The 26496-nt window shown below is 38.8% G+C and overlaps 2 protein-coding genes across 2 annotated transcripts in view; both read left to right on the top strand.

Moving 5' to 3' along the window:
- Positions 1–776: 776 nt before the first annotated feature.
- Positions 777–26496, top strand: part of ITGA1 (integrin subunit alpha 1) — an 89790-nt gene continuing 64070 nt past the window's right edge. Inside the window, exon 1 of the mRNA XM_070935898.1 lies at positions 777–846. Coding sequence (XP_070791999.1) covers positions 777–846 — 70 coding nt within the window. The remainder of the gene's footprint in view (positions 847–26496) is intronic.
- On the top strand, positions 11668–16742 carry PELO (pelota mRNA surveillance and ribosome rescue factor). The gene is made up of 2 exons (XM_070935897.1): positions 11668–12682; positions 16040–16742. The coding sequence occupies exons 1-2, from the start codon at positions 11957–11959 to the stop codon at positions 16469–16471; spliced, it is 1158 nt and encodes a 385-aa protein (XP_070791998.1). The 5' UTR covers positions 11668–11956; the 3' UTR covers positions 16472–16742.

Here is a 26496-nt window from a genome sequence, read left to right as displayed (position 1 = left end):
GCCTAGAGTAAGGTCTACGCATCCTAACTACAAAACACACCAAAACTGCAGTTATCACCCTGCAAAATTAAGAGTCTTGAGAAAATGTTCATGAAGTCAACCCCACCCACAACTCTTGCACAAAGACTTGCTTTAGGTTGAACAGGGACATTTTTAAAGAATGATGTAAGTGGAATAAAATTCAACCAACCAAGGGCAGTCTGACATTTGAATGCATCTTGAAGTTTTAACACACTTTACTCACATAGTACAGCTTTGTTTCTTGAGAAAAAGAACATTTAGAAATGCAATTTAAAAAAAAGAAATCTGAAGCCAAAAAAAAAAAAAAAAAAAAAGGCGGGGTCCCCAAACTTGCCTTTTAACTATATTTGCAGAGGTTGCCTAGTAGCTAAAAAATGCCCATTAATTATAAGCACGCAGATATCCCTTTAAGGTTTGCTTTGCTAGCCTGCAGATTTTAGCCTAAACACTGGCTGTTAAATATCTGACTTTATTTGTACATGTCTCCTGACTTTGAGCTCTTGCCGCATGGGGGTTTCAAAGGCTCAGTGCTTACTTGGGACAACGGAAGAAGGGGGGCTTATTAGAGGAGGGAACCATTCATCTTCATGTGTTGGGGGGGGACTTGGACAACAAACAGGAAATGCCTGGTTCAATTGCAGCGGCTGCTGATACAGAAGGGGACCAGAAGCAGCAGCAAAGTCTTGTGAGCAACAGGACTTCTATTCCAGCTTCAGCTTGTGTTTGCCCACAAGGTTTCCTGTTACACTTCAGCCATGGGATTTGGCTCCCTCACTGCCATCTGCAGCATCACACGTGTCTCCATCCCTTGTGTGGGAATAACAGGTATGTCCACCTTTTTCTAATTTATGAAGCTTTCACTCTACTCAAGGTGTGAACAATATCTCCCCTTTTAAGATTTTCCCAGAACTATGCAATTCATGCTCTGATTTCTGTCTGTTTCTTTTGGAGTCAGTTTTTGCTCAGTTAAGCTGCCTTTGCAACCTATATGCTTTTAATACCAATGATGTCACACCAAAAAAGTAACTGGGGGGGAAAAAATTAAAGAGAGAGAAGACTGATTTGCAAGTGATTGTTCTCTAGGCAGATGAGATTACACTGTGCATCGAGGTAAACTTGTTGATTTCAACTTTGACTATTACTAAAGGGCCAAGCTAAAGGGAGAGATGAACTTGTGCCTAGTTAAGTGCCCAGAAGTAAAATAGTGCATTGTCACTGGGTAAATTGCCAAAAAAACATGTGGTCTTTCCATTTACGGATGTTATGTTTGTGAGGATTTCTTAAAGCAAGTAGTGTGGTGAAATTCAGGTTGTAGCGGGAAGAGAAGAAATTAAAATAGTCATAATTATTTAGAATGTTGTGGTCTGAAGAGTAGTTCTACTGAGAACTACTCTTCTCAGCAGGCAAGGGGGTTGGAAGGGTGGATAATAATGTTTCCAAAGGCAGACAATAACTTGCAGATTTCTTCCTAAAGGGTAAAGAGCTTGGTTTTTTTGCTCATATCTTTTATGATTTTTTCATAAACTTCTAGTTATTTTATTGATTTTAATGAGCTCAGTATATAGTAGACTAATGTTTCAGTTGTGCTCACTTGTGGAAAATCTTTATTTCTGAATGAATATGCAGCAGTTACGCTAATGCTTAATTACAGTAATTCAGTTTTCCCAAGTAATTATAATACTCTGCATGCATGTATCGCACTATTCTAACTTTCAAAATTATACGGTGATGGTCCACCCTTGTTGGTATGGTAATTGTGGTAACGTTGGTTTTATGTCATTATGGTTTTCCATTTCTGGACCCTTGGAAAATGTGATTTTGTACCACCCACGCTTAGTAGAATAAATTACTGTTAAACTTTAACTTGGAGAAAATAAGTACATACAATTCTTTTGTCCTGAAAGGACAAAAGAATTGAATCTGCAAGAGTTCTTAATGAGTTGCATGCATTGTTGATTATCAGATACATCTCCAAATTCCTGAAAAGATAGCAATAAGCAAAGCATGGAATATTCCACCTAGGATTCATGTAAGCTATTGCTATATATATATAGTAGATAGTAGAGAGCATTCATGTAAGATATTGCTATATATATAGTAGAGGGTAGATAGTGTATTAACAAGGAAGATGCCTGATTTTATTGATCTTCAATTGATTTACTGCATAGACCCCATCTTCGTTCACAGTGTACTTGCAAATGCTGTCTTGGATGACTCATCAACACTATCATCTATCTATCTATCTATCTATCTATCTATCTATCTATCTATCATCTATTATGTATGTCTATCTATATATTTATATCTAACTATCTACCATCGTGTACCATATTTATTTACAAGAGATTTCTGGACCACAAATGTTGTATAGCTTGTAAGAAAACTAGATATGAGTGGATGCAATTGCATGCTCTGCCTGGAAGAGTACCTACCCACCCAAACAGAAAACAAAAGTAAATTGGGGGTGATTAGAAGATCACAAGGGACTTTAAAGATCAGGGAACAACCGCAATGTTTGTCTTCTTAAAATGTTAGTTTTGTCAGTGAAATATGCCTACTGATCCCAAAGAGATTATGCATTCCTAATACAAACTAACTTTTCAAGAAGCTGTATTTGACATGAGATGACATAATATATACATTTTAACTGATGTATGATTTGGAATATTTCAATCATTCCTAAAAAAAACCCTTCACTATTTGAAACTACAAACATCAATTATGAATAAAATTGTGAATTATGAAGATTTGTTTTTGTTTTCTCTTCCATTTACCCAGCCACTGTTTTGTCGTGGTTTGTATATCGCCTTGACAGGTATTACTTGGAGCTGGATTGTCTTTAATACAATCTCTCTTATTTCTACTAGTCCTGTAGTCCTGTAGTAAACCTTTTTTCTACATATCCTATATTAACTATGAGTCTGTTAGTCATAGTTAATAGTCTACTACATAGTAGTACTAAGTAGACATAATTAGTCAACCTTGTAGTCTGGAAATATTTTTTCCTGATTTAACTACTTTGTCAGTAATTACATTCTGGGGTCACCTTTTTGGGTTACCCACATTTACCAGTGATGTCCATCAGTATACTACATTGTGGCTGTCTCTTTGGACTACCAACATTTAGCAGCTGGACTTGTCAGTCTTCTACTTTAGGAACACCTTTCCCAGGTATTCTGCATGTTTTTTTCCCCTTCTCACTCATCCATTGCACTTTAATGAGCACTATGCTAAATACACCTTGTTTTTTGCACACTACTTTGCATAAACTATGAACGTAAAGATTAAGAATCAACCCAATTAAAGTTTCTTTATTATTTGGATAAATGAGATACTGCAATTAAATACTACACAAATTGTGGGTAGATAAAGAGTGAAAAGAATTCAAGGTGAGTTGGGCTAGATCTCTTGTGGATGCAAAAGGACTCATGACTGATGATGCATTTGACCCCTCCCTTGGGCTCAGTCTGTCATCTCCTACCGTAATATCTTATTTCCATATTGTTCTTGCAGTCTGTCATGTTTAAATCCACTTTCAGAGCAGTCTCAGGCATATCTGGGAAAACTTGTTCCTTTTCCATAACATCTTTTAAATATAGTCTGTCTATTCTGACACACTCTCCTAACTCCTGGATCCATTGTTCACAAATATCCTTCACTATGCCCAATAGTATTTTACCCCATTCTTATTAGTAATGCAAGTGCTTTTTCTCCTGGAATCGATAGTTCTTTCTAGTTTCCTCTAGTGTCCAATCTTCAAAGACCTATATCAATTTTTTTAAATACTTCAAAACAATAGCATTTCCCACGTGAAGGATTCTTATAATTTCAAAATCTTAACCCCATCTGGACTCCTAGTCCATTTGTAACCTTCCAAAATCAGTGCTATAATTACCCTTTTTCTGTTTATTCCAAAAAAAATATGTGAAAGTTGTGTTAAAAACTATTTTAAGAAGAATTGAAGGAAATTCACCCAGTGCTGTAAAAGTTCCAAGTTCCTAATAGCTGAAAAGCAGTTAATAAGCTATTTCCAAAAATGATTAAGAAAGAAAGCATATGAACTGTGTGTCCATAAAGGCGCCAATTGCAGTTTAGGCAAAGGTGCCATTCCCTTGTCTTGCAGGGCTCAGGGACTTGTCTTGTAGTCTCCTCCCAAGGAGCAACTGTGTGGAGAATTTGTGGACAATCATAAGTCTTCTCCTTGCAAGAGATGAATCCTGGAGAGCTGGAAGCAATGGTCCATCACTGACTTTTCATTCCACCACAATCATCACTCTTCTCTCAGCAAAGCAAAGCCATCTTCAGTTGGCCATTTTTCCTCCCAGAAGTCCAAAATCTTTATCCTTATGTGATTTCCTTAGAGCAGGATGGGGTGAAGAAAGGGTCCAGAGTAGTATAACTATTTAGATCTGCTATGCAATTTGATTTTCAAGTTACTCTTGTTCAAGCAGATTCTTTAAAAAGTTGACAGTTCAAGACTATATACCATGTTTCCCCAAAAATAAGACTATGTCTTATATTTTTTTTTAACCCTGAAATAAGCATGTGGCCTTATTGCCATGCGCTCAAAAGCCCGTTTGGGCTTATTGTCAGGGGATATCTTATTTTGGGGAAAACAGGGTATTAAGTTAGCTTTCCTGTTATTGTGTGGCCAGAAGCAGTAATGGGGGGGGGGGGGCGTGTTTCCCCTGTACTTTCAATTTGAAATTGTTGCTAGTATTTTTGGTTTGTTGTTGTTTTGTTTTGCTTTACTTTGTTTTATTTTACGTAGGATGCTTACAGAAGAACAATTTCTAATTGTAAGAATATGCTTACATACACTAAGAAATTTCCTTTTGCTAAAAAAAAATATGCTATGATAGCTTGTGCTATCTAGCTTTAGTCTATCTAGCTCTAGCTTTTCAGAAACTCAGATTCCCTCCTCTCATGACCTGGATAGCTCCAACTCCTTCCCCTCCTCCCTATTCCATCCCTTATCAGATCCTGAAGATAACTAAATGCATCTTATACCCCACACTGTAAATGTTGTTACATAATCACATGTATTCAACTGGAAAGAAATTTTGACACCCACTTCAGGCAAGAAGGAAGGCGGGTGTGAGAACGAAAGCTAACACACTCAGAAGCGAAGGACCTAAGTCCAACCTGTCCATTCCAGTAACAATACACAAGGAGCAACCACTTTTGCTGTTGAGAAATAAGGAGTTCTTATATTACAATGTAAGGCCAAGAGAGACATACAATCGGAAGCTGGGGACTGCTATATAGATGCTATAGTCTGCAGGGCCTGGTTTCCTTTCCAGGGATGTGCTAAAATCCCTGGCTAGACCCAGTATTGATTTGGGTGAAGCATGATAACAGAACTGATTCTGCTACCAATGGAGCACTGAAGATTCCAACAGAAATTGTATGGGGTAGAATCTTCTCCTTAGCTTGCGTACATGTATAAATCATCATTATATCGCTAAAATACTTTCTTTCTCCAGTGATCTGCCTCCACGATAATGCCCATATAAACTGTGGAACTCCTGAAAAGTTGCAGTTGTCCAAAGAATGCTGCATGTGTTTGATAATAACATTAATATAAAGAAAAGATTAAAGTATTATTCAAGGAAATGTATTAAATGCAGTGGTACTAATTAAAAAAAACACTACAAAATAAAGAAACTATTTTTATGATATGTATTAACATGTTTTCCTAATCAAAGCTCCAAACTCAGCATATTCCCATTTCTAGGAATAACTTTAGAACCTAACAAGCAGGTATCTAAATGTGGTGACACTCTTAAAAGGACCACTTTAGATCTCAATAACTTAGCATAATACATTGTTGTACATTGGTCAGTTAATGAGATAGGAAACAATATACATTTGCTAAATAAAATAACATAAATAAAAATAAACATTGGGCCAGGTAGCACCTTAAACAACCACAGCTTTAGAGTAGTAATGGCTCGCTTGCAGCTCTTGTGCTGAAATCGCAATGAATTTTACCATTCCTACCACCCCTAACATTTGGCAAGAAATTACTAAATTTCAGAGATATTATTTTTTCCCAAACTTTTTTTAAAAAATAAATATACCAACAATATAAATTTTGTTTATATTTCTCCCTACTTGGACCAAATGGAGACTTCATCCGCTTACTTCACTTCAACACAGCTACATCTCCTGCAGCCTCAAAGTTTGACTAGAAAGAAGGGTAGTCCCAAACCAAAAATAGGTTGATCATCTCTTATGCAAAGGCTATCTAAAGATTAAAATATCATGCATCAAACCTGCAAAAAGATGCCAGTCCATACAAACCTTTAAATACCAGAATAATATGAATATATATAAAACCCAGGTGGGCAACAAGAAAAGATCTTCAACAGTCCTGCAAACAGCACATTACAATATTCTAAGTATGTTCTAAACAAGGAGAAACCACTGTTGCAAATCAGTTTCTCAAAGTGTGCAGTTAGCACATCACGCAGCTTCTGCAAATGTACTCCTTGCCATTCTTGTCTCTGGAACCAAGGGTCAAGCATATTTGTAGAAAGCTGAATAAACAAGTTTAATGACAAAGTATAGGCCTGAAATACACCCTGCATTCCAAACTTTTCTTCCTCTAAACAATTGACTATAAGTGTCAAGGATCAAATACTCTCTCTTTTCCATTGTAACTTTTGAACTAGCTTAAGGCAAAACATTATGAAATGTTATCATATTCAGATCTGATTAATATAGTTTGTATTAAACCTACATATGTGACAAAATTCTGCTTCCAAGGATAATCTATTGTCATTTTATAAGGTCAACATAAAACAACTACTTTGTGCTGGCATTCCCAGCCATTCAAATTCTCTGATGTTTTCAGTTTTATTCTAGACTTACCATCTCAAATATCTTTCTCAGAAGTTATTTGACTTAGTGAAGAAGCAGCCTAATAGTCAATGTTCTCTACTGAAAATATATATATATATATATTAAAATGCTTCTTAATCTGTCTCAATGTGAATTACACTATGCATAACAGATTTCTATGAAATACCATCATCGAACATGCTACTTAGAACTCTTTTTCCCTATTAATCAAATAATTTCTATTTCAATGCCAAAGTAAATAATAGCTTTGGACTTTGGGGGTAGTTTCCCCCCCAAAAAAAATAAGAACAAAAGGTCTATGTAAATTAACATCCAGTCTCTCTAGTAGCAAAGATAGAGAACGTCCTCCAAGTACATCATCAAATTTGGGCTTTCATATACTCCAAATGATAGAAGATTATAATTAGCTTGAGTATTTTTATTGTTCTTGGAAATTTAGCTCAGTCAGTATTTTCTTAATTACTTTTTTACTGTGTTAAAAATGAAAAATTCTGGATCTGTATATATAGAACCATCTTTCTGATGGATTGAAAAAATATTAATCAATTTTTATTTTTTTATTTGATTTATATGCCACCCTTCTCCGGAGACTCAGGGTGGCTTACAATGCGTTAAGCAGTAGCCTTCATACTTTTGTATATTTATACAAAGTCAGCTTATTGCCCCCACAAACTGGGTTCCTCAATTTACCTACCTTAGAAAGGATGGAAGGCTGAGTCAACCTTGAGCCAGGTGAGATTCGAATTTACAGTAATTGCAGACAGCTGGTGTTAATCACAATGCTATTAGTCTGCTGAGCCACCAGGAATGTATTTATTTGGTGTTTCTTGTCTGCAGGCAACTGTCTGGACAGGTCCCTGCAATTTCCTTGGCAAGGCTTTTCGGAAGTGACTTGCCATTGTCTTCTTCCTAAGGCTGAGAGAAAGTGACTGACTCTCAGTTGGCGTTATGTTTAAGGCGGCACTAGGATTCATGGTCTCTTGGTTTATAGCCTGATGCCTTAATCACTGCACCAAACTGGCTCTCAAATTTACCATGAAATCTACCAAATTTATCAGAAATTTACCATGGGGGGAAAAACTGTAGTATGTTAAAACAGCCAAAACTACCTTTATATTTTAGATATTTTAGTACATCTTTCAAAGGTAATGGGGCAATAAGGAAAATGTTACTATAATTAAAAATTCTCATAAATTGGAAATTGCAATATAACAATGATTTTAATATATTTTGTAATTAATTCTTTGCAAACTATTCTTTTTACATCTTTTTGCCTAGCTGGGGTGGTTGAGAAAACCCCAATTTGCATAAAATGATTTCCAGACCGTTTTCTGAACAGATTTCAACACACTTATTAAAAGAAAATAAATGTGGAATTATATAATCTAGATCACTGATATTTTACTTAAGAAGCCTCACTCTTTTCTCTTCTCTTAAACAAGTGGGCTTACAAATTTAGATGAATTTAAATTCAGTGGTCTTCGCCAAATGAATGCTCTTAGGACAACCAATTTGAATAATACATGAATGATACTTTGCCCTAGGATTCACAAAAAATTATCAAACGTAATTAACAGTAACCCCAAAATCTGAGAATGGAAGATGTGATGTAATGTGCATATGCTGATTTTTTCATTCCACCACCAGGGGAGGTGAGAATATCTGAAATTTCAAAAACTTATTTTATAGAATTGGTGATAAACACTCACTGCATAGAAAGCAATATTTGAAGGTTGTTCCCAGCACCCGGTCTAGCCTCCAGAACGCCTTTTATTTTTCTGAGTTTTTTTCATATTCTTTTTCTTACCCAAAAATGACTGAGTTACTGCCATTCGTTATTTCTATATTCTCAAAAGACCTTTAGAATATATAAGAGCTCAGAAACATTAGAATGTTTCTGGACTCTACATATAGATAGGAAACCATGGAGCTTCAGCTGTTATGAAATGAGGTACCACAATTGCACTAGTGTCAATTGGCACCATATGCCTATTTTAGAGTCCAATATATGAAGACACACCATAAAGACATACATGCATGGTTAGCAGTAAAAGAATATAAATGCTTACTTGTGACAAAAAAGACCCCTCTGAAAATGCACAGCACATAAAAAGAGATCATGCCAGAGCTCAAGAATATTTAGTAACAGCTAATGCTCTGGAGGTTTTCTGCCACAGGCATAATTTCGTACCATGCACAGCAATATAGATCTTAACTCTGCTTCCTCAAAGAATTATACAATAGAAGTTGTGGCTGCTTTTCTCCCTTTTCCTCTTCATACAAACAGACTCAGATCACACCTTTCCTCTGTATCCTTAACTTCCTGAACAATTAAGTCACCCCCCCCCCAGAAGAATAAAAAGGCTTGTAGCTTTCTAACAAAAAACTCAAGCGCTTTCTTCCTGTAATATGCAATCTGATTTCAGAAGTTGAATGCCTGTTCTTGGACCTTTGCAATTTCCTGCTTCTAGAGACTAAGTGGGAATTCAGATATATTTCTTGTTTCTGACTGTTCTGAAGCAATCCAACAGAAACTTAGAGAGATGAAGCAACCAATGAAATATCTGAGTTCCCAATGATAGCAAAAGTAAATCTAAACACCAATGTCATTATGTATCATTCAGATGAGGCTTTTGATAGTCACAGAAATAATGCCCAGTACATTTCCCTTAATATATACATTCTTGCTAAAGTTTTCAATAAACACTGGTATTGTAAATCATCTCTGGAATATTAGAACTATGTAAGGAAGCAAGGTCAACAAGCTAGGTACACAATTTACAGAATCATAATCCAACACATTCCTGTTGCTACACAATGCCCGTGTAAGGCTTTCCAGAGTGAAGGCTTGTAGAAAAAGCACTAAACACATTGGTAACAACTGGCTAAATAAGAACAGCATCTAGTTAATTTCCATATGATGGACTGCCCTTACATAAAGCTGCTAAGTCTTTTCCAAATGTTAGATAAATATTAAAATTGTAACAATAAAACACTTCAAATAGATCTCTGACCAGATACTTTTTGGAATAAGGCATGTACTGTCGTGAAACATCCCAAAAGTAGAGAATGCTATAATATTTTTCTGGCATCATGTTTGCATCATCCCTTTATACAAAGACCAATAAAAACTGAACCCAAAAATTTGAATAGCATTAGTGATTGGTAAGTTTATACCAAATTCAAAGGTTTTCAACAGATTCATTCATCTTAACAAAGTAACATAAACAACAGCAAAAGTATTTCTTTATACTTAATATATTTCTTTTTCATATATTTCTATACTCAATTATCATGCTCGTTTTAAAGATTACCTCATTTTGTATTACTGGAAAAATATATACATTGCGTTGGCATGGACACTATTGATTATAGGTTTTAATTTTGGATCTTTCTCTGTTACATAAAGGGGAAGGGCAATGAATCACCATTAATTTCTTCTGGAAGTCAGAAACCATAACCAACAGAACCACATAAAAGCAATTTATGTGTAATTGGAAATTCAATGCATTCCATTATTCGAATGGCATAAAGGCTTTTTTCCCCCTCTTAAACTTGTTCAAATTAAAAAGTTGTGGATCTGTTTCCTCTGTAATGACTTTTCTTCCTGTGCATACATAATGAATAACATTGAATATCAGTGAGCCATTCATAGAAAATCCTCCCTTACTTTCCATGACTATACTTTCCAGCTTAAAACAAGTAACACATAAAAAATGTACCACCCTTGTGCTGTGGTAGAGATGACTCTCAGTTTCCATCAGACTATAGCAGGAGACTTAAGAGTTATGTAACTGATGGGATGTCTGATTATTTTGAAATCATTTTCTTAGAAATATGCTCCTTCCAATGACTACCTACCAACTTCCATTTGGGGCTTAGGCAGTACTGTGCCTGATCAATAAGGAAGTATGCTTTATTAGTAAACTAAGTCCCACAAGAATGCCAAATGATCATTTAATCCAACATTTCTCACTGAATCCCATCCCAACATATATATATATATATATATATATTGCCCCTCAAAGCACTGGAGTCCAGTTAATGAAAACGGGCGGGGAAAGAGTGAGGCTTAGAATATTGAAACAATTCTACGTTGCATTTTAAAAGATTGTTTTTATTGCACTGAACCTCTCCCTGCGTTGGCCAGCTGCTCCTCTTTAAAAATGAAAGGGAAATGAACCTCAGTGCATAAACTCCCTGAAAACCTGGGTCAGAATAGCTGTTCACGGATCACACCAACCCCCAACCTGGTTAAGTACCCCTTAAAGAAGCCAGTTACCATATGAGCCCAAGCGAGCCCCGGAAAATTGGGGGGGGGGCAGTTAAAACAAACCAGGTTTAAACTGGTTTGGGATTAAAACCGATTCATTTGCTTATCTTTGCGTCCCCAAAGCCTCTTTTGTTTGTTTCAAATCAAACGCTCGCAGAGAGGCGCAAGAGACATGAGGTCCACATTACGACGCCCGCTTTTAAACGTGACTTAGGCGGGAAGCTACCAGCAGCTACGTCTCCCGCCGCACCCCGAGGCCCCAACCTCCCTCTCTCTCTCTCTCTCTCTCTCTCCCTTCCTAACGGAACCCGGCTTAATCGCGTCAGCGGACGAAGGGGAGCCCTTCCCTTCCTCAGCTCTCGCGGCTAGAGAGCAGCGGTGGAGCCCCGCCGGCAGCCAACCAACCAACCAACCAGCCTTTGCCTTGTGTCCCGCCACTCCCCTCCAAGACTCGTGTCACATTTACGCTCCGCCCGAGGCCTGGCCTGTTCCTCCTCCTCCTCCGGCTTGGCGTTTCCCCTTCCCTCGGCCATGGCTTCTCTCCGCACCAGCCATTCAATGAGCGGCTGAGAGGAGCCGCGCCGGAGCGCCCACAAGCAATTCAAGCGGGCCGCGAGCCAAGCGCCTCCGTGGCTTGTTAAGCGCTCCGGCGGTCGTCGGCCGCCGGCCGCATTTGCTCGCCCCGGGACGGTCGTTGCTGAGGCTGGTCGGTCGGCTGGGCCCGGCCGCCGGCTGAGAAGAGGAGGAGGAGGAGGCGGCGGCGTCCTTTTGGCTGATCCTGGTCTGCCCGCCACGATGAAGCTGGTGCGGAAGGACATCGAGAAGGATAACGCCGGGCAAGTGACGCTGATCCCCGAGGACCCCGAGGATATGTGGCACGCCTACAACCTGCTGCAGGTGGGCGACAGCCTGCGGGCCTCCACCATCCGAAAGGTGCAGACGGAGTCGTCCACGGGCAGCGTGGGCAGCAACCGCATCCGCACCACGCTCACCCTCTGCGTGGAGACCATCGACTTCGACTCGCAGGCCTGCCAGCTGCGCGTCAAAGGCACCAACATCCAGGAGAACGAGTACGTCAAGATGGGCGCCTACCACACCATCGAGCTGGAGCCCAACCGGCAGTTCACGCTGGCCAAGAAGCAGTGGGACAGCGTGGTGTTGGAGCGGATCGAGCAAGCCTGCGACCCGGCTTGGAGCGCTGACCTGGCCGCCGTGGTGATGCAGGAAGGGTTGGCTCACGTCTGCCTCGTCACCCCCAGTATGACGCTGACCCGGGCCAAGATCGAAGTGAACATCCCACGAAAACGCCGCGGCAACTGCACCCAGCACGACCGGGCCCTGGAGAGGTTCTACGAGCAAGTGATGCAGGCCATTCAGCGACACCTTAACTTTGAAGTGGTCAAGTGTGTCCTGGTGGCCAGCCCGGGTTTCGTGAGAGAGCAGTTCTGCGACTACATGTTCCAGCAGGCTGTCAAGAACGACAACAAGTTGTTGCTGGAGAATCGCTCCAAATTCATACAGGTAATTTAGAAGTTAAGGGGCTTCATCAGAGGTGGGTTTCAGCAGGTTCTGACCGGTTCTGGAGAACCGGTAGCAGAACTTTTGAGTAGTTCTGAGAACCAGTAGTAAAAATTCTGACTGGCTCCCAAGTCCCAGCTGATGGGGAAGAAATGGGGATTTTGCAGTAATTTTCCCCTGGATTGGGGAGGGAATGGAGATTTTACACTATTGTTCCCCTGCCACGCCCACCAAGCTATGCCACGCCCACCAAGTCACACCTACAGAACCTGTAGTAAAAAATTTTGAAACCCACCATTGGGCGTTCATGCCATTGTAGCCGTGCACTGGAGTTGTGTGGTATATAGAAATGGGAGGTGTAGAAATACCTAACCATGTAATTTTTTTTAAAAAAAAATCCAATTTAATTTTAATGACATAAAATTCTGAAATTTGGATTACCTAAATCTGCCTATAATTTGCCTATGGATTTAAAAAAAAAAACCTTTAGAAGGATACGTATGGCCTTACAAATAACTTTAGTGCAGTTGAAATCCATCTATGAGAGGCCTACCTGTGTTTATTTTTTATTGCCTTTTTTACTGAAAAGGAGGGGCATTGCTGTCTCTCCTAGTCATAACCCCCAATCTTTAAACATAGATTTACGAAAAGGATGGACTGATATTTAAGATAATTAAAACAATTTTACAATGAAACCCTAATAAGTATGTTTAGTTAAATGTGTTTGCTCTGATTTAAACTATACAATGTATGGGTGGTCCTCAGTTTACAACTACAATTGAGCCCAAAATTTATGTTGCTAAATGAAATGTTAAGTGAGTTTTGCCCCATTTTATGACTTTTCTTGCCACAATTGTTAAGTGAATCCTTGCAGTTGTTAAGATAGTAACATGGTGGTTAAGTGAATCTGCCTTCCCCACCGACTTTGCTTGTCAAAAGGTCGCAAAGCTGATCACATGATCCTGAGACACTGCAACCGTCATAAATATGAACCTGTTACTAAGCATCTGAATTTTGATCACATGACATTGAGGATGCTGCAGTAGTCATACATGAAAAACAATAAGTCACTTTTTCAGTCCTGTCGTAACTTTGAACGGTCATTAAATCTACCTGTACATTTACTCTTAGCTCCTTTATAGATATCCATTCCTGTTTTTCTGCTTGAGACTTTTTCTCAAGCTGTTTAATGAGAGCGTGATTCATTGTTTAACTAGTTTATTATAAACCAAAATTTGGTTTGAAATGAATATAGTTTATGAAGGGATATGGAGCTTGATTCTTATCTAGGCAAAAGTGCAGCTATTAAGTTCAACTAGACATATTTCTCAGTAAATATACTTACTACAATAATCCTGGCTGACCTCAGGTAACCTTAGAGCAAAATCCAAAGAGGGCATTGTATTCTTGTAATTTTTTAGCAGTTCCATATACAGGTAGTCCTTGATGTACAACCATTCATTTAGTGACTGTTTGAAGTTATAACGGCTCTGAAAAACTGACTTACAACCAGGGGTGAAATGTAAAATGTGAAATGTTACTACCAGTTCTGTGAGCGTGGCCTTTTTTTTTAACTTTTCAAAGCATTTTTTCTAATGCTTTGAAAAGCCTCTGCCGATCAGGCAACTCAGCTGGGATCGTCAGAGAGGCTTTTTAAAAAATGCCTCTCTGCCGATCAGGGAACTCAGCTGGGATCGTCAGAGACTTTCCAAAACATTTTTTTTACCACCTCTTTGGCCAAGAGGTTGCAGAAAAAAATGCTTTGAAAAGCCTCTGAGGATCCCAGCTGAGCCGCGCGATCATCAGAGGCTTTTTTTTTTTTACTTTTAAAAGCATTTTTTCATCGGAAGAGGTTGTAGAAAAAATGCTTTTAAAAGTTAAAAAAAAAAGCCTCTGATGATCATGCGGCTCAGCTGGGCATGGTGGGGGGGGGGCAGGGATTTTTGCTACCGGTTCTCCGAACCACCCACCGCCATCGCTACCGGATTGGGTGATCTGGTCCGAACCGGGAGCATTTCACCCCTGCTTACAACCATTTTTCACACAACCTTTACAGCATCCCTATAGTCATGTAATCAGAATTTGGATGCTTGACAACTAGCATGTATTTATGATGGTTGCAGTGTCCTGTTGGCATGTGATCCACCTTTTACAACCTTCTGACAACCAAAACCAATGGGGAAACCAGATTCACTTAACAACCATGTTACTAATTTAACAAGTCCAGTAATTCACTTAACAACTGTGGCAAGAAAGATCATAAAATGGGTCAAAACTCACTTATCAACTGTCTTATTTAGCAATGGAAATTTTGGGCTCAATTGTGATTGTAAGTCAAGGACTACCTGGATTGTCTTTTTGAATAACTAAAGGGTTTTTTTTTAGATTGATAAATGGTTTCCCCAAATAAGAAAAATATATAATGTTTTCCATGTATTTTAAAAACCTTTACGGGTAGTCTTCGATTTATAACCACAATTGGCACCAAAATTTCCATTACTAAGCAACACAGTTTTTAAGTGAGTCCTGAACAGTTTATGACCTTTTTTGCCATAGTTGTTAAGCAAATCACTGAAATGATTAAGTGAATCAGGTGATTGTTAAGTCAATCTGACTTCCCCCATTGACTTTGCTTGTTGGGAGCTGGCTGGGAAAGTTGCAGATGATGATCACATGACCCCAATACTGTAACCATCGTAAATTCATGCCAGTTGCCAAACACCCAAATTTTGATCATATGTCCAATGGGGATCCTGTGATAGTCGTAAGTGCAAGGATTCGTAGCAAGCAGGGGTGAAATGCTCCCGGTTCAGACCGGATCGCCTGATAGTAAAAAGTAAAAAAAGTTAAAAAAAAAACAAAACTCTGATGATCACGCGGCATAGCTGGGATCATCAGAGGCTTTTCAAAGCATTTTTTTCTGCAACCTCTTGGCCGAAGAGGTGGTAAAAAAAATGCTTTGAAAAGTCTCTGGCAACTCCCAGCTGAGTTGCCTGATCCGCAGAGAGGCATTTTTTAAAATTCCTCTCTGACGACCCCAGCTGAGTTGCCTGATTGGCAGAGGCTTTCCAAAGCATTAGAAAAAATGCTTTGAAAAGTTAAAAAAAAAAAAAAAAGTTGGCCACGCCCACCCAGTCACATTAAGCCACCCCCCACCAAGCCACGCCCACAGAACCGGTAGTAACAAATTTTACATTTCACCCCTGATAGCAAGTCACTTTTTTCAATGCCGTTGCAGTTTTGAATGATTACTAAATGATTGGTTATAAGTCAACTTGTTCCTCGGAATTTGGTTTCCAAAAAAAACTAATCATTATCATAGTAGATAATAGACGTTTTCTGTTATTTTTCATACTCTAGGTGCATTCATCATCTGGACATAAATATGCCCTGAAAGAAGCTCTTTGTGATCCAGCTGTGACTAGTCGACTTGCTGATACCAAAGCAGCTGCTGAAGTCAAAGCTTTAGATGATTTCTACAAAATGCTACAACATGAGCCTGATCGGGCCTTTTATGGTCTCAAACATGTGGAAAAGGCTAATGAAGCTATGGCTATTGATACTCTGTTGATCAGCGATGAACTTTTTAGGCATCAGGATGTGGCTACTCGTAGTCGATATGTCCGGCTCGTAGATAGTGTGCGTGAGAATATGGGCACCGTTCGCATCTTCTCTAGCCTTCATGTATCTGGGGAACAGCTTGGACAATTGACAGGTGTAGCTGCCATTCTGCGTTTTCCTGTTGCAGAACTTTCTGACCAGGAAGATGAATCTAGTTCTGAAGACGATTGATGACGGAGAATAATTTCACCCTTCTTACCCTATTGTATAATGAGACTACTTCCTTTTATAATATTAGTTCCCAATAGTAAATACCAAAAAATAGAGAACAATATTTTTTAAAACAACTGACCAAGTTGTCATTTTGTGAACTTGATATTTATGCATTTGTGTTGCTGTGGTGATAGTGTTAACAGATCTCCCCTAGGAAAACTGGGGTGACCTAACTAATGGCAAACAATTCTAGTTTGTGGTGAAACATGAAAAAACAATAAACTTATCAGGCAAGAACAGTAACGTGTTTGTTTGTGTATTTTAGAAAGAAACAATAGTGTTGCCATCTTTTCCTTATCCTTTGCCCTCAAAGACTATGTTGAAAGGAGAAAATATGTAGTCAGTAGCAATAGTCAGAAAGCATGTGGCAAGTTTAAATCTTTCATAATTTTAACTCTGAAAATTACTAACTTATGTTCTATCGGATGTTTCCATTTTAGCAATTGACTATTCAAACATTTTCTTTTATTATAAATGAAATTTTAAATTCATGGTTCTAAATGAAACTTTATTGACATAACTAATGGGCTAAAAGTTCACATAAGACCTAACAATATATTACTAAATAACTGAAGGTAAATTATTTTTAAGAGTTGAGTGGAGATTCAGTTGCAATGCAAACATTTGTTAAATGCTTTGGCAAACCTAACCAACTAGCTTAGTTCCAATTAACATGCTTAACATAAACACTGCCTGATTATTTGTATTTATCCTTACACAATGAGGCTTGCAGCTATGAAGGAAACCACACAATTGCTGTGGATTAGTTAACTTCTAAGAAATAGTATATTTTATAGCTGATAGAATAAAACCAGGGAAATGGAATTCTCCTCCACACCCACATGTTGTGATTACCAGGGCAAAACTCATCCAGATGCAGCTCCTAAGCTTCTCTTGATTACGCTTAGATAGTGTATAGCACGGGTGTCAAACTTGATCGCGCCACGGGACGTATCATGATTTTTTTTGCCTTTGCAGAGCATGATACATCTGGCCTGCAGGCACCCAGTTTGACAGGCCTGGTGTATAGTAAGGCAAGCATATATTAATTGTATTGTGCACTTTCCCAAAAGTTAAAAAAAAAAATCTGCCTATGTATATCAGTACTTTATTCATGGTTTCTCCCAAATGTTGTGTGTGCCTCAGTCACCAAAAGATTATCCATTTCTGTTGTAAGTTAAGGGCTCATTTATACTTCCTAAGAATTGAAATGGGGATGCCTTAACTCTGTAGTAGTTGAGATTTTCCTGAAATTTCCTGTGAATAGGAGGGGAACCCTTACATTTGGTGATAAGAATAAAAGAACTGTTGGGAAGGAAAGGTAGAAAGGAACAGGTGTAGGTGAAAAGGATGGATGTCTGAAGATTTCCCTGTATCCTCTTGTTTGAGAGTGACTGTCTATCTGGTACATTTAACCTTTTCTGTAATGCATACACAAGACTTCTCTCTTCTCTTTCCATCCCTGGTCGGTTATTTCTTTCCACAGTCTCATCACCATCAGATTTCCCCTTCTTTTTCTCTTTTCATCCTTTCCCAGGGCAGCTGTCCTTTTACCTCACTGATTCCATTTCCTGATTATCTTTTTTTCTTTCTTGTCATTTCTGTGAAAAGTTGCAATCCCTGATTTTGGAGGCATTCACTTTATTATGCTATTAATCCAATTAATATGAATTTATTCTTGTCCTCCTCCCACCTTTTAAAGAACATGCGGCTTCTTTAAGTATCTATATACATATGCATATATAAATGTATCAGTGCACATTTATTGCAGAGGGGAGAGATACTCAGAATTGGTTTCAACTGGAGTTGGAAAACTTAGATTGAAAGGACGGAAATTGGGATTATACAGAAATTTTGTCATTGTGTGTGTGTGCATGTGTATACATAGATACATTCACAAGATACTATTTGGGGGGAGAGGATAGTATTTTAAATTTAGAGTTGTCTGCCTTTTGGCTAAATACAGTAAATAGGTATTGGAAATTCATTCCATCTATAAGAAATTGTAAGGCAAATTCTCTTTCAACAGATAGAATGAGTAAACACACACACACACTCATGCAGAAAAAAAAAAGGCATATTGTCCTCACTTTGCTGTATTGTCTGGAGTCAGATCAACCCCCAGTTAAAACAAGACATAGTGGGATATGTCATAGCAACATGGTCAAATTCTAGTCTACCATGTTACATTGCCTTGGGTTGTATAATTACACGTTCCATGTTTATGCACCAGAGCTTTCCCCCAGTTTCCGCAGCTTTATCCACTTGAAAAGATAAATTTGACATATTTGTCCATTTAAATGCAGTCTGAATAAATTACTTTTAATGTATATGTTACTGTGAAGAGAACAATCTTACATGCTAGATTATAACAGTCTAGTAGAAGCATTGATTGTGTGACTTAAGCCTTTTGCGAAATATTTAATTGTGTTTTACTTGTTGCTTATATTTAATAGATAGAACTGTATTTTTAATGTATTTATTGTTTATGAGTAATAGTTGAAAATGTCAGTTTCTTCTTTGGCAAAGGTTAAAGATGTAGAGAGAAAAGCTAGAAGAGAAGTTAAACAAAAGTTCTTTTATGTTTATCGGAATAAATAGGCATATTTGAATTCTTCACTGATAAATAGAAAGCTTTGTGTAAGGTTTTATCAGAAATACTGATTTTTAGCCAAGTGTGAAATTAATAGCAATATACATTTCTGATCTGGCCTTTAAATTGTCCAGATTAGGGCATATAGTCGGCTAATAGGGCATGAGGAAAATTCCACAATGAATGCCTCAAGCATATTTTTCAGATGGCAGAGCATTCTAAATACACTAGCTTTATAATACAGAAATAGCCTGAGCAGCAAAAATCTGGAAAGAAGTTAGAAGCATTTGTTAGTAGATCACTGAAAATTATATAAAGTTTTTTTCTGTCTAACTTTTACCAGAAGGCAGCAAACTATGGCTGATATTCAAATAACTGGTTCAAAGAGAGGAAGGGAAGAATATTATTTACTATATATTTAATATTAGTGCAAAAAAGGTTGTCTTTATGAATTTTATTCATAAAATGTGCACTAGCTCTACAAGTGTATGCTAATGACATGATGCTGCTTTTCCTTCTATATTAATTGATTTGAACAATTCATATCATCTGGCAAATAGTTTAACTGCTCAGTCCCAGTTATCCTTACCATTAAGTATTAAGCATTAAGACTTGCATAATTCCTGTACTCTATTTATCGATTGCCTTAGATCTGTGTTTTTCAAACTTGTAACTTTTAAGATATGTGAACTTCAACTCCCAGAATTTCCCAACCAGCATGCTGAGGTCCTGTTGTGGCCCCGCCTTCTGAGCCTATCTCATCGGAGGAAGAAAGCTCTGAACATGAGGAAGAGGAGTCAGCCAGGCCTCTCCCCTCTGGCACTGTCTCAGGTGCCGGCCGAGGGAGAGGAGATTAGCCAGGAGCCAGGTGTCTCGGATGAGAGCAAAGGAGAGCCGTCATTCCTGGATGCACGCCAACGAAGGCGTGATAAACGGTTGCAGCAGTTAAGGAGGCGTGCTAGGGATTAGAACTGAGTCACTGGATCACACCCCAGAGACTATATAAAAGAGGGTGGTGGCTGGTAAAACCCCGTGACGAACAAAAACGAACTTTGGCTAGTCACTTGAACAACGTCTGAAGCTGCCGAAAGGGATTTTGTTTTGCTGGACTATTTGCAATGCGTATGTAATGTTATGTTATCTGTTGCAGTAAAAGCTCTTGGCAGACGGTGATTATATTGCTGCCAAATTTGAGATAACGACCTGTGTGCATGCCAAGTACTTTCTTAACCCTCGGCTGGCTGTGTTTGTTTGTGTGTGTGGACGGGGACAGATCAGGCCCCTTCATCTTAAAGTTGCCAAGTTGAGGTCCGTACATCGTAAAAGTTGCCAAATTTGAAAAACACTGCCTTAGATGAAGAGCACGAAAGCATGCTTGGATCCAATGGGACCTGCAACAAAATGTTGCAATATTGAATGTTTATTCGGGTTCCGTCCAACCCACAATGCCCTCTTCTTTACTTCATTGTCTTGTTTCACACTTTTCAAATTTTTTCCCCTCTCAACATTTAGTTAACAGTTTGGGCCCATGAGAATGCCAGCTTTACTATGTAGTGTTTTCTGTCCTTGACTTACAACCACAGTTGGAACCAGAATTTCCATTGCTAAGCAAGGTGATTGTTAAGTGGGTCATGTCCAATTTTATGAACTTTTTTGTTGCAGTTGTTAAGCAAATAATTGCAGTTAAGTGAATCATGTGGACACTATCCAGCATTTTTTTTTTAATTTTTTTTATTTATTTTTAAACATAAAACATAAAATACATCTTTTTAGAGCAAAGGTTTGATCCTGTATAAAATAGGTACAATTGCTCACATTCCCTTAACCAATTCAATTCCGGATTTCAACCAATTACATCTTAAAGAAAAAATAAAATAAAATCCAATCCCGGTTTTTATCGCACATTCTAGCATCTTATTCTAATCATATAGCATTCAACTATATCATCCTAAATCTTAAACTCCAAATATACACAGCTCATTCTTATATTCAATCATTTCCAAATAAACACCATTCTAGTATTTCATATATATTCCTTAATCCTAAAACCCATTACATCTAATCTAAATTTTACCTCTCTTAGATGACCCCTAGTGTCCATAGTCTTAACATAAAATATTTTTCTCCTCTCTTAAAATCATTTCAAAATCAATTCATTTTAACATTCATTCAACATTTCCATCTATAATTTATTACTCCCAAAATACTTTATTTTTGCTTACTTCAGGTTTGCTCTCCATTGCTACTAAATCTAATATTTAGCTGCTTCATGACTTAGATAACTATTTCCCAGTGATGCTTTCCTCCACTCCTATCTCTGTTTGTTTAACTGGTTCACAGTTTTGCTTTAACTATTCTCCAGTATTATCTCCTCCACTTCCTTCTAGGTTTATTTTTTTGCTGGTTCACAACTTAATTAGCTGTTTTCCAGCGATGTTTTCCTCCACTCCTAACCTTACTTATTTAGCTGGTTCACAGTTTGGCTTTAACTGCTCTCCAACATTATCCAGCATGGACTTTGCTTGTCCGAAACCAGCTGGGAAGATTGCAAATGGTGATTACATGATCCCGGGACACTGTAACCCTCATAAATGCGTGCTTTTTGCCAAATACCTGAATCTTGATCACATGGTGGGATGCTCATGATAAGTATGAGGACTGGTTATAAATCATTGTTTTTCAGTAATTTCAAATGGTTGCAAAATGAATGATTGTAAATCAACAACAACCTGTGTTTAAAATGGGCCTACAACATCTGACTAAAAATTCAGAAGAGGGTTAGAGGGCATCAGAGATATTTTTTTCCTGTCTCTTTGCTGCATGCTAGCAATCATCTAGACCCGTGATGGCGAACCTATGGCACGTGTGCCACAGGTGGCACGCGTAACCATATCAGTGGGCATGCCAGGTCAATGCTGGCCAGATGATTTTCGGGCCTTCTGGGCCCACCAGAAGTAGGGAAGCAGGCTGTTTCCTGTCTCCGGAGGGCCTGTGGGAGGGGGTGGAGAAGGCCCGTTTTTCTTTCTCATCTGGCTCCAGATCCTCTCTATGCATCTGGGGAGGGCGAAAACAGCCTCCCCCCCCCATTTTTTTCCTGTCCCCAGCCTCTAGAGACTCCTAGAGAGGCCTCTGGAGGCTGGGGACAGCAAAAAATGACACTTCCTGTCCAACCGGGAGTTGGGAAATGGGCCCTTTCAGGCCTCTGGAGGGCCTCCAAGTGGGGGGGCAGGCTGTTTTCGCCCTCCCCAGATGCATAGAGAGGATCTGGAGCCAGGTGAGAAAGAAAAACGGGCCTTCCGGCCCATCACGTGCCAGGAGCGGGGGGGAGGGGGGTTGTGTGGCATGCGCAGGGCGGGGCACATAGAATTATGGGTGTGGGCACGTACGCGAATTTACCCCCCCTCCTGGCACGTGATGGCAAAAAGGGCCTGGTGGCTCAGCAGACTGATAGCATTATGATTAACACCAGCTGTCTGCAATTACTGTAAGTTTGAATCTCACCAGGCTCAAGGTTGACTCAGCCTTTCTAAGGTAGGTAAACTGAGGACCCAGTTTGTGGGGGCAATAAGCTGACTTTGTATAAATATACAAAAGTATGAAGGCTATTGCTTAATGCATTGTAAGCCGCCCTGAGTCTCCGGAGAAGGGCGGCATATAAAATCAATTAAAAAAAAAAAAAAGGTTAGCCATCACTGATCTAGACACTTGCAATCCAGATATGTAGGTGTATTTTTAAAAAGGAGGTTGAACTACTGCAAATCTTAGAAAATCCCTGGGTATTATAAACTCTTTCTAGTCTGTTTGTATGGAACTGTGGATATATCAAAATCTCTGATCATATTGGGAAGAGTGGAATAAAGCAGACATACACAGAAGAGACATCTCCACATTACTGTAGTCTTCCATTAAATAGCAAGTGTTCATGTATACAAGTTTTGGATTATCCTTCCCACTTGTATTAGGCAAAGCTTCCTATTAAAACTTCTCTGCGTACTTTTCATAACAGCAAAGCCAAAAAAACAAAAAATGCTGCTTCTTTATCTTCTCTGACTATCCATGATTTTTCTTTTAAAGCTATTTTGCCTCAGCAGTATTTGCTATTTTCTCATGAGTCCAAAGAATGCTAATGGAAGCGGCAAGACTTTTCTTCCATTTTTTTTTCAACCTCTATTACTATAAAAGGCCCTGAACATGCAATTTGATGGGGCACTCATAAAAGGCATGATGAATCCTAGCATCACTTAAAACATCAACAACTTACAATGTTTTATGTTCCTGAGCACATAATCCACAAGAAATGTCTTTACTGCCAAAGTCTTTAAAATGCAAAAATGTTCACTGTGTTCTCTTTCCAACAGACATAGGATTGAACACACTCAGGTGGCCCGGCAGAGCACTTTTAAATGCCTCTGATTTAAAATCTAGTGTTCTGACCTAGACTTCCTTAGAAAGTATACAGCACAATCTTAGTCCCGGCAAACCTCTTTAATTCATACAGCTGTGAATTATTGTCATTCCCAGTCGGAAAGGCTTCTCAAACAGTCTTTCAGGGGGGCGTTTACAAACACCCACCTTATCTCCCTTGGAATGCTGCCAGAGAACTAATTGCCACACGCAGGGCAAGGCCAAACTTAGCACAGAGTCAAATAGAACTTTTCCAAAGCTTTTATCGACCAGATGAACTAATTGCTTTGTGCAAAAGCTCACAACCTGTTCGCTTCTCTTTTATGTCTTATGGGAGGGGCCAATCATCTCCAAGCCTTACTCCCATGTCAACCCTGTTTTCTTAATTGTTCTTGTATTCTGGCAGCTCTGCGCATGCGCACACTGGGAACAGGCTCCCGCTGTTCTTCTGCCTTGCTGATGTCAGACTCCGGAGACTCTGGAGGCAGCAAAGAATTACCAGATAGCCTTGGCCACTCTCTGCCTCCGACTCAGAGCCCTCGTCCGAGCCTTCCCCAGACTCCAGGACTGGCTCACGTTCCTCCCCAACCTCCTCACTGTCTGAATTTGCTGCCAGCTCTTCTGGCCGCTGGCGGGTCACAACATCTAGTAGTGAAGCCAGTTTGAAGTTGTCACATTTACTATGCTTCCCTATGTGGGGACCTGAAAGAGGGCATTCATTGTACTAGAATCTGGTTTGTGGAATGCCTTCCTAATTCATTTGTGGTTAGAACTGAAATTATAACACTCAGCACCAAGTAAAACAATATCTGCTCATGTAAACTTTTAGCTTAAATTTGGGGTGGTTTCCTTTCTGTTTTGTTTTGCCATAAATGTTCTGCATTATGGAACTTTATGGATTTAAATTTAAAGAGATGTTTTACTGTGAAAGTATGAAAACGTGCATATTGTTTGTATGCACATTTGTATGCACATTTGCATACAAATGTGTTTACAAAATGTAAAATTTATTTTAGTTTATATGCAGCAATTTTAAATCAGTTGTAGTCTTATTTTGAAATTATTTCTAACAATGAAAATATCAGATAAAATATTACTTAAAATGGATACGTAAGTAAGATGGATGTGCAACCTTTTTCAAGCTGAGGTTGAAAGGCTTCTTTTTGAGTAGACTGCCAGAGGTTGTCCTGTGTGAAGTGGGCAGGGCCACAGCAAAATAGAATAGAATAACAAAGTTGGAAGGGACCTTGGAGGTCTTCTAATCCCTTGCTCAAGCAGGAAACCCTATACCATTTCAGACAAATGGTTGTCCAATCTCTTCTTAAAAACTTCCAGTGTTGGAGCATCCACAACTTCTGGAGTCAAGTTGTTCCACTGGTTAATTGTTCTAACAATCAGGAAATTTCTTCTTAGTTCTAGGTTGCTTCTCTCCTTGATTAGTTTTCATCCATTGCTTCTTGTCCTGCCCTCAGTGCTTTGGAGAATAGCTTGACTCCCTCTTCTTTGTGGCAACCCCTGAGATATTGGAACACTGCTATCATGTCACCCCTAGTCCTTCTTTTCATTAAACTAAACTAAATTAAATAAAGTAAATTAACTAAATTTACCGTAATTTATTAAACTAAATTAAATAACTGCATTTAATTTAAGAGAGTTACATGACCATTTTTTAATAACTTTCCCTTGATATCATATTAAACATTACTGTTCAATAGAGGAAGATATAGGAGGTACTCTGGAAGCTATACTGAATACTTCCAAGAGTCACAGTATGCATCCATCAAAAAAGGTTCTCAAATCTCAAAATATTGCAGGAATGACATTAGAAAGCATAATAACATGGATGTTTCTAACACTGTGCTGAAATCCAACTTACAATTTCTTTTTAAAACATTTCTTCTGCAAAAGAGATTTCATTTTTAAAATACTTCAATCCTTCTCTATTTTGATTGTGTTTTTCATCTTCTCTGATTATGTTAAGCTCTAAAGAGCCCATGGAAAGATTGTCATCCTTCCCTGGAAAGAAGCTTGTTTTATTCATCATCACTATAAGACTACAAGAATCCCTATCCCTCACTACCAGAATTTTACCATGTTTTCTTCTCTTTGACAAAGCCATTTCTTCCCCATCAAATTGAGTAAATCTTAAGGGAAAAAAAATTGAAGGACGTGGTGGCTCAGTGGCTAAGATACTGAGCTTGTTGATTGAAAGGTCAGCAGTTCGAATCCCTAGTGCAGCCTAACAGGGTGAGTTCCTGTTACTTGTCCAAGCTTCTGCCAACCTAGCAGTTCAAAAGCACGTAAAAAATGCAAGTAGAAAAATAGGGACCACCTTCGGTGGGAAGGAACAGCGTTCCGTGCGCCTTTGGCGTTTAGTCCTGCCAGCCACATGACCACAGAGACGTCTTCAGACAGTGCTGGCTTTCGGCTTAAAAATGGAGATGAGCACCGCCCACTAGAGCCGGAAATGACTAGCACACATGTGCGGGGGAATCTTTACCTTTTAAGGGAGAAATTACCAAATAAACCTTCCACATAGGTCCAAAACTCTCCTTACTGAAAACCAGTGCACCCTAGAAGAAGACCCACTTCAGGGATTTTGTTTATTGTTTGGCTGGCTGGTTGGTTGGTTGGTTGGTTGGTTGGTTGGTTGGTTGGCTGAACTTACCTGGGTTTTGAAGCTAAACAGAGTTTGACCTGATTAATCCTTGAATAGGAGAGACTCAGGGAATTCCAAGCCTGTAAGCTAAGATAGAAAGTAACCCTAAACTTAAAAAAAAATCCTGGAATATGGCAAGGATAATCCACTCTCATGGAAACTGCCTAATTTCCTTGCAGTTGCCAGGAACTGAGTTCAGTCTTCTATTTTCCCTTATCAAAACATGTTGCCCTGGTATTTCTTTGCACCTAATGCAGAATGCATTGCACACATATCAGGGACAATGCTGTGAAATATTTCGCAGTTTTATATATATATTATATATTA

The sequence above is a fragment of the Pituophis catenifer genome, unplaced genomic scaffold (assembly GCF_029215685.1).
Source record: "Pituophis catenifer annectens isolate HBS135680 unplaced genomic scaffold, rPitCat1.0.hap2 SCAF_2, whole genome shotgun sequence".
NCBI lineage: Eukaryota > Metazoa > Chordata > Lepidosauria > Squamata > Colubridae > Pituophis > Pituophis catenifer.
This window is presented reverse-complemented; position numbering and strand designations above follow the sequence as displayed.

Bases quoted from the DNA above. Each gene is read 5' to 3' on its own strand.
- PELO (XM_070935897.1), top strand. From the start codon at position 11,957: ATGAAGCTGGTGCGGAAGGACATCGAGAAGGATAACGCCGGGCAAGTG. The intron at 12,683-16,039 runs GTAATTTAGAAG...TTCATACTCTAG, and splicing joins ATCGCTCCAAATTCATACAG to GTGCATTCATCATCTGGACA.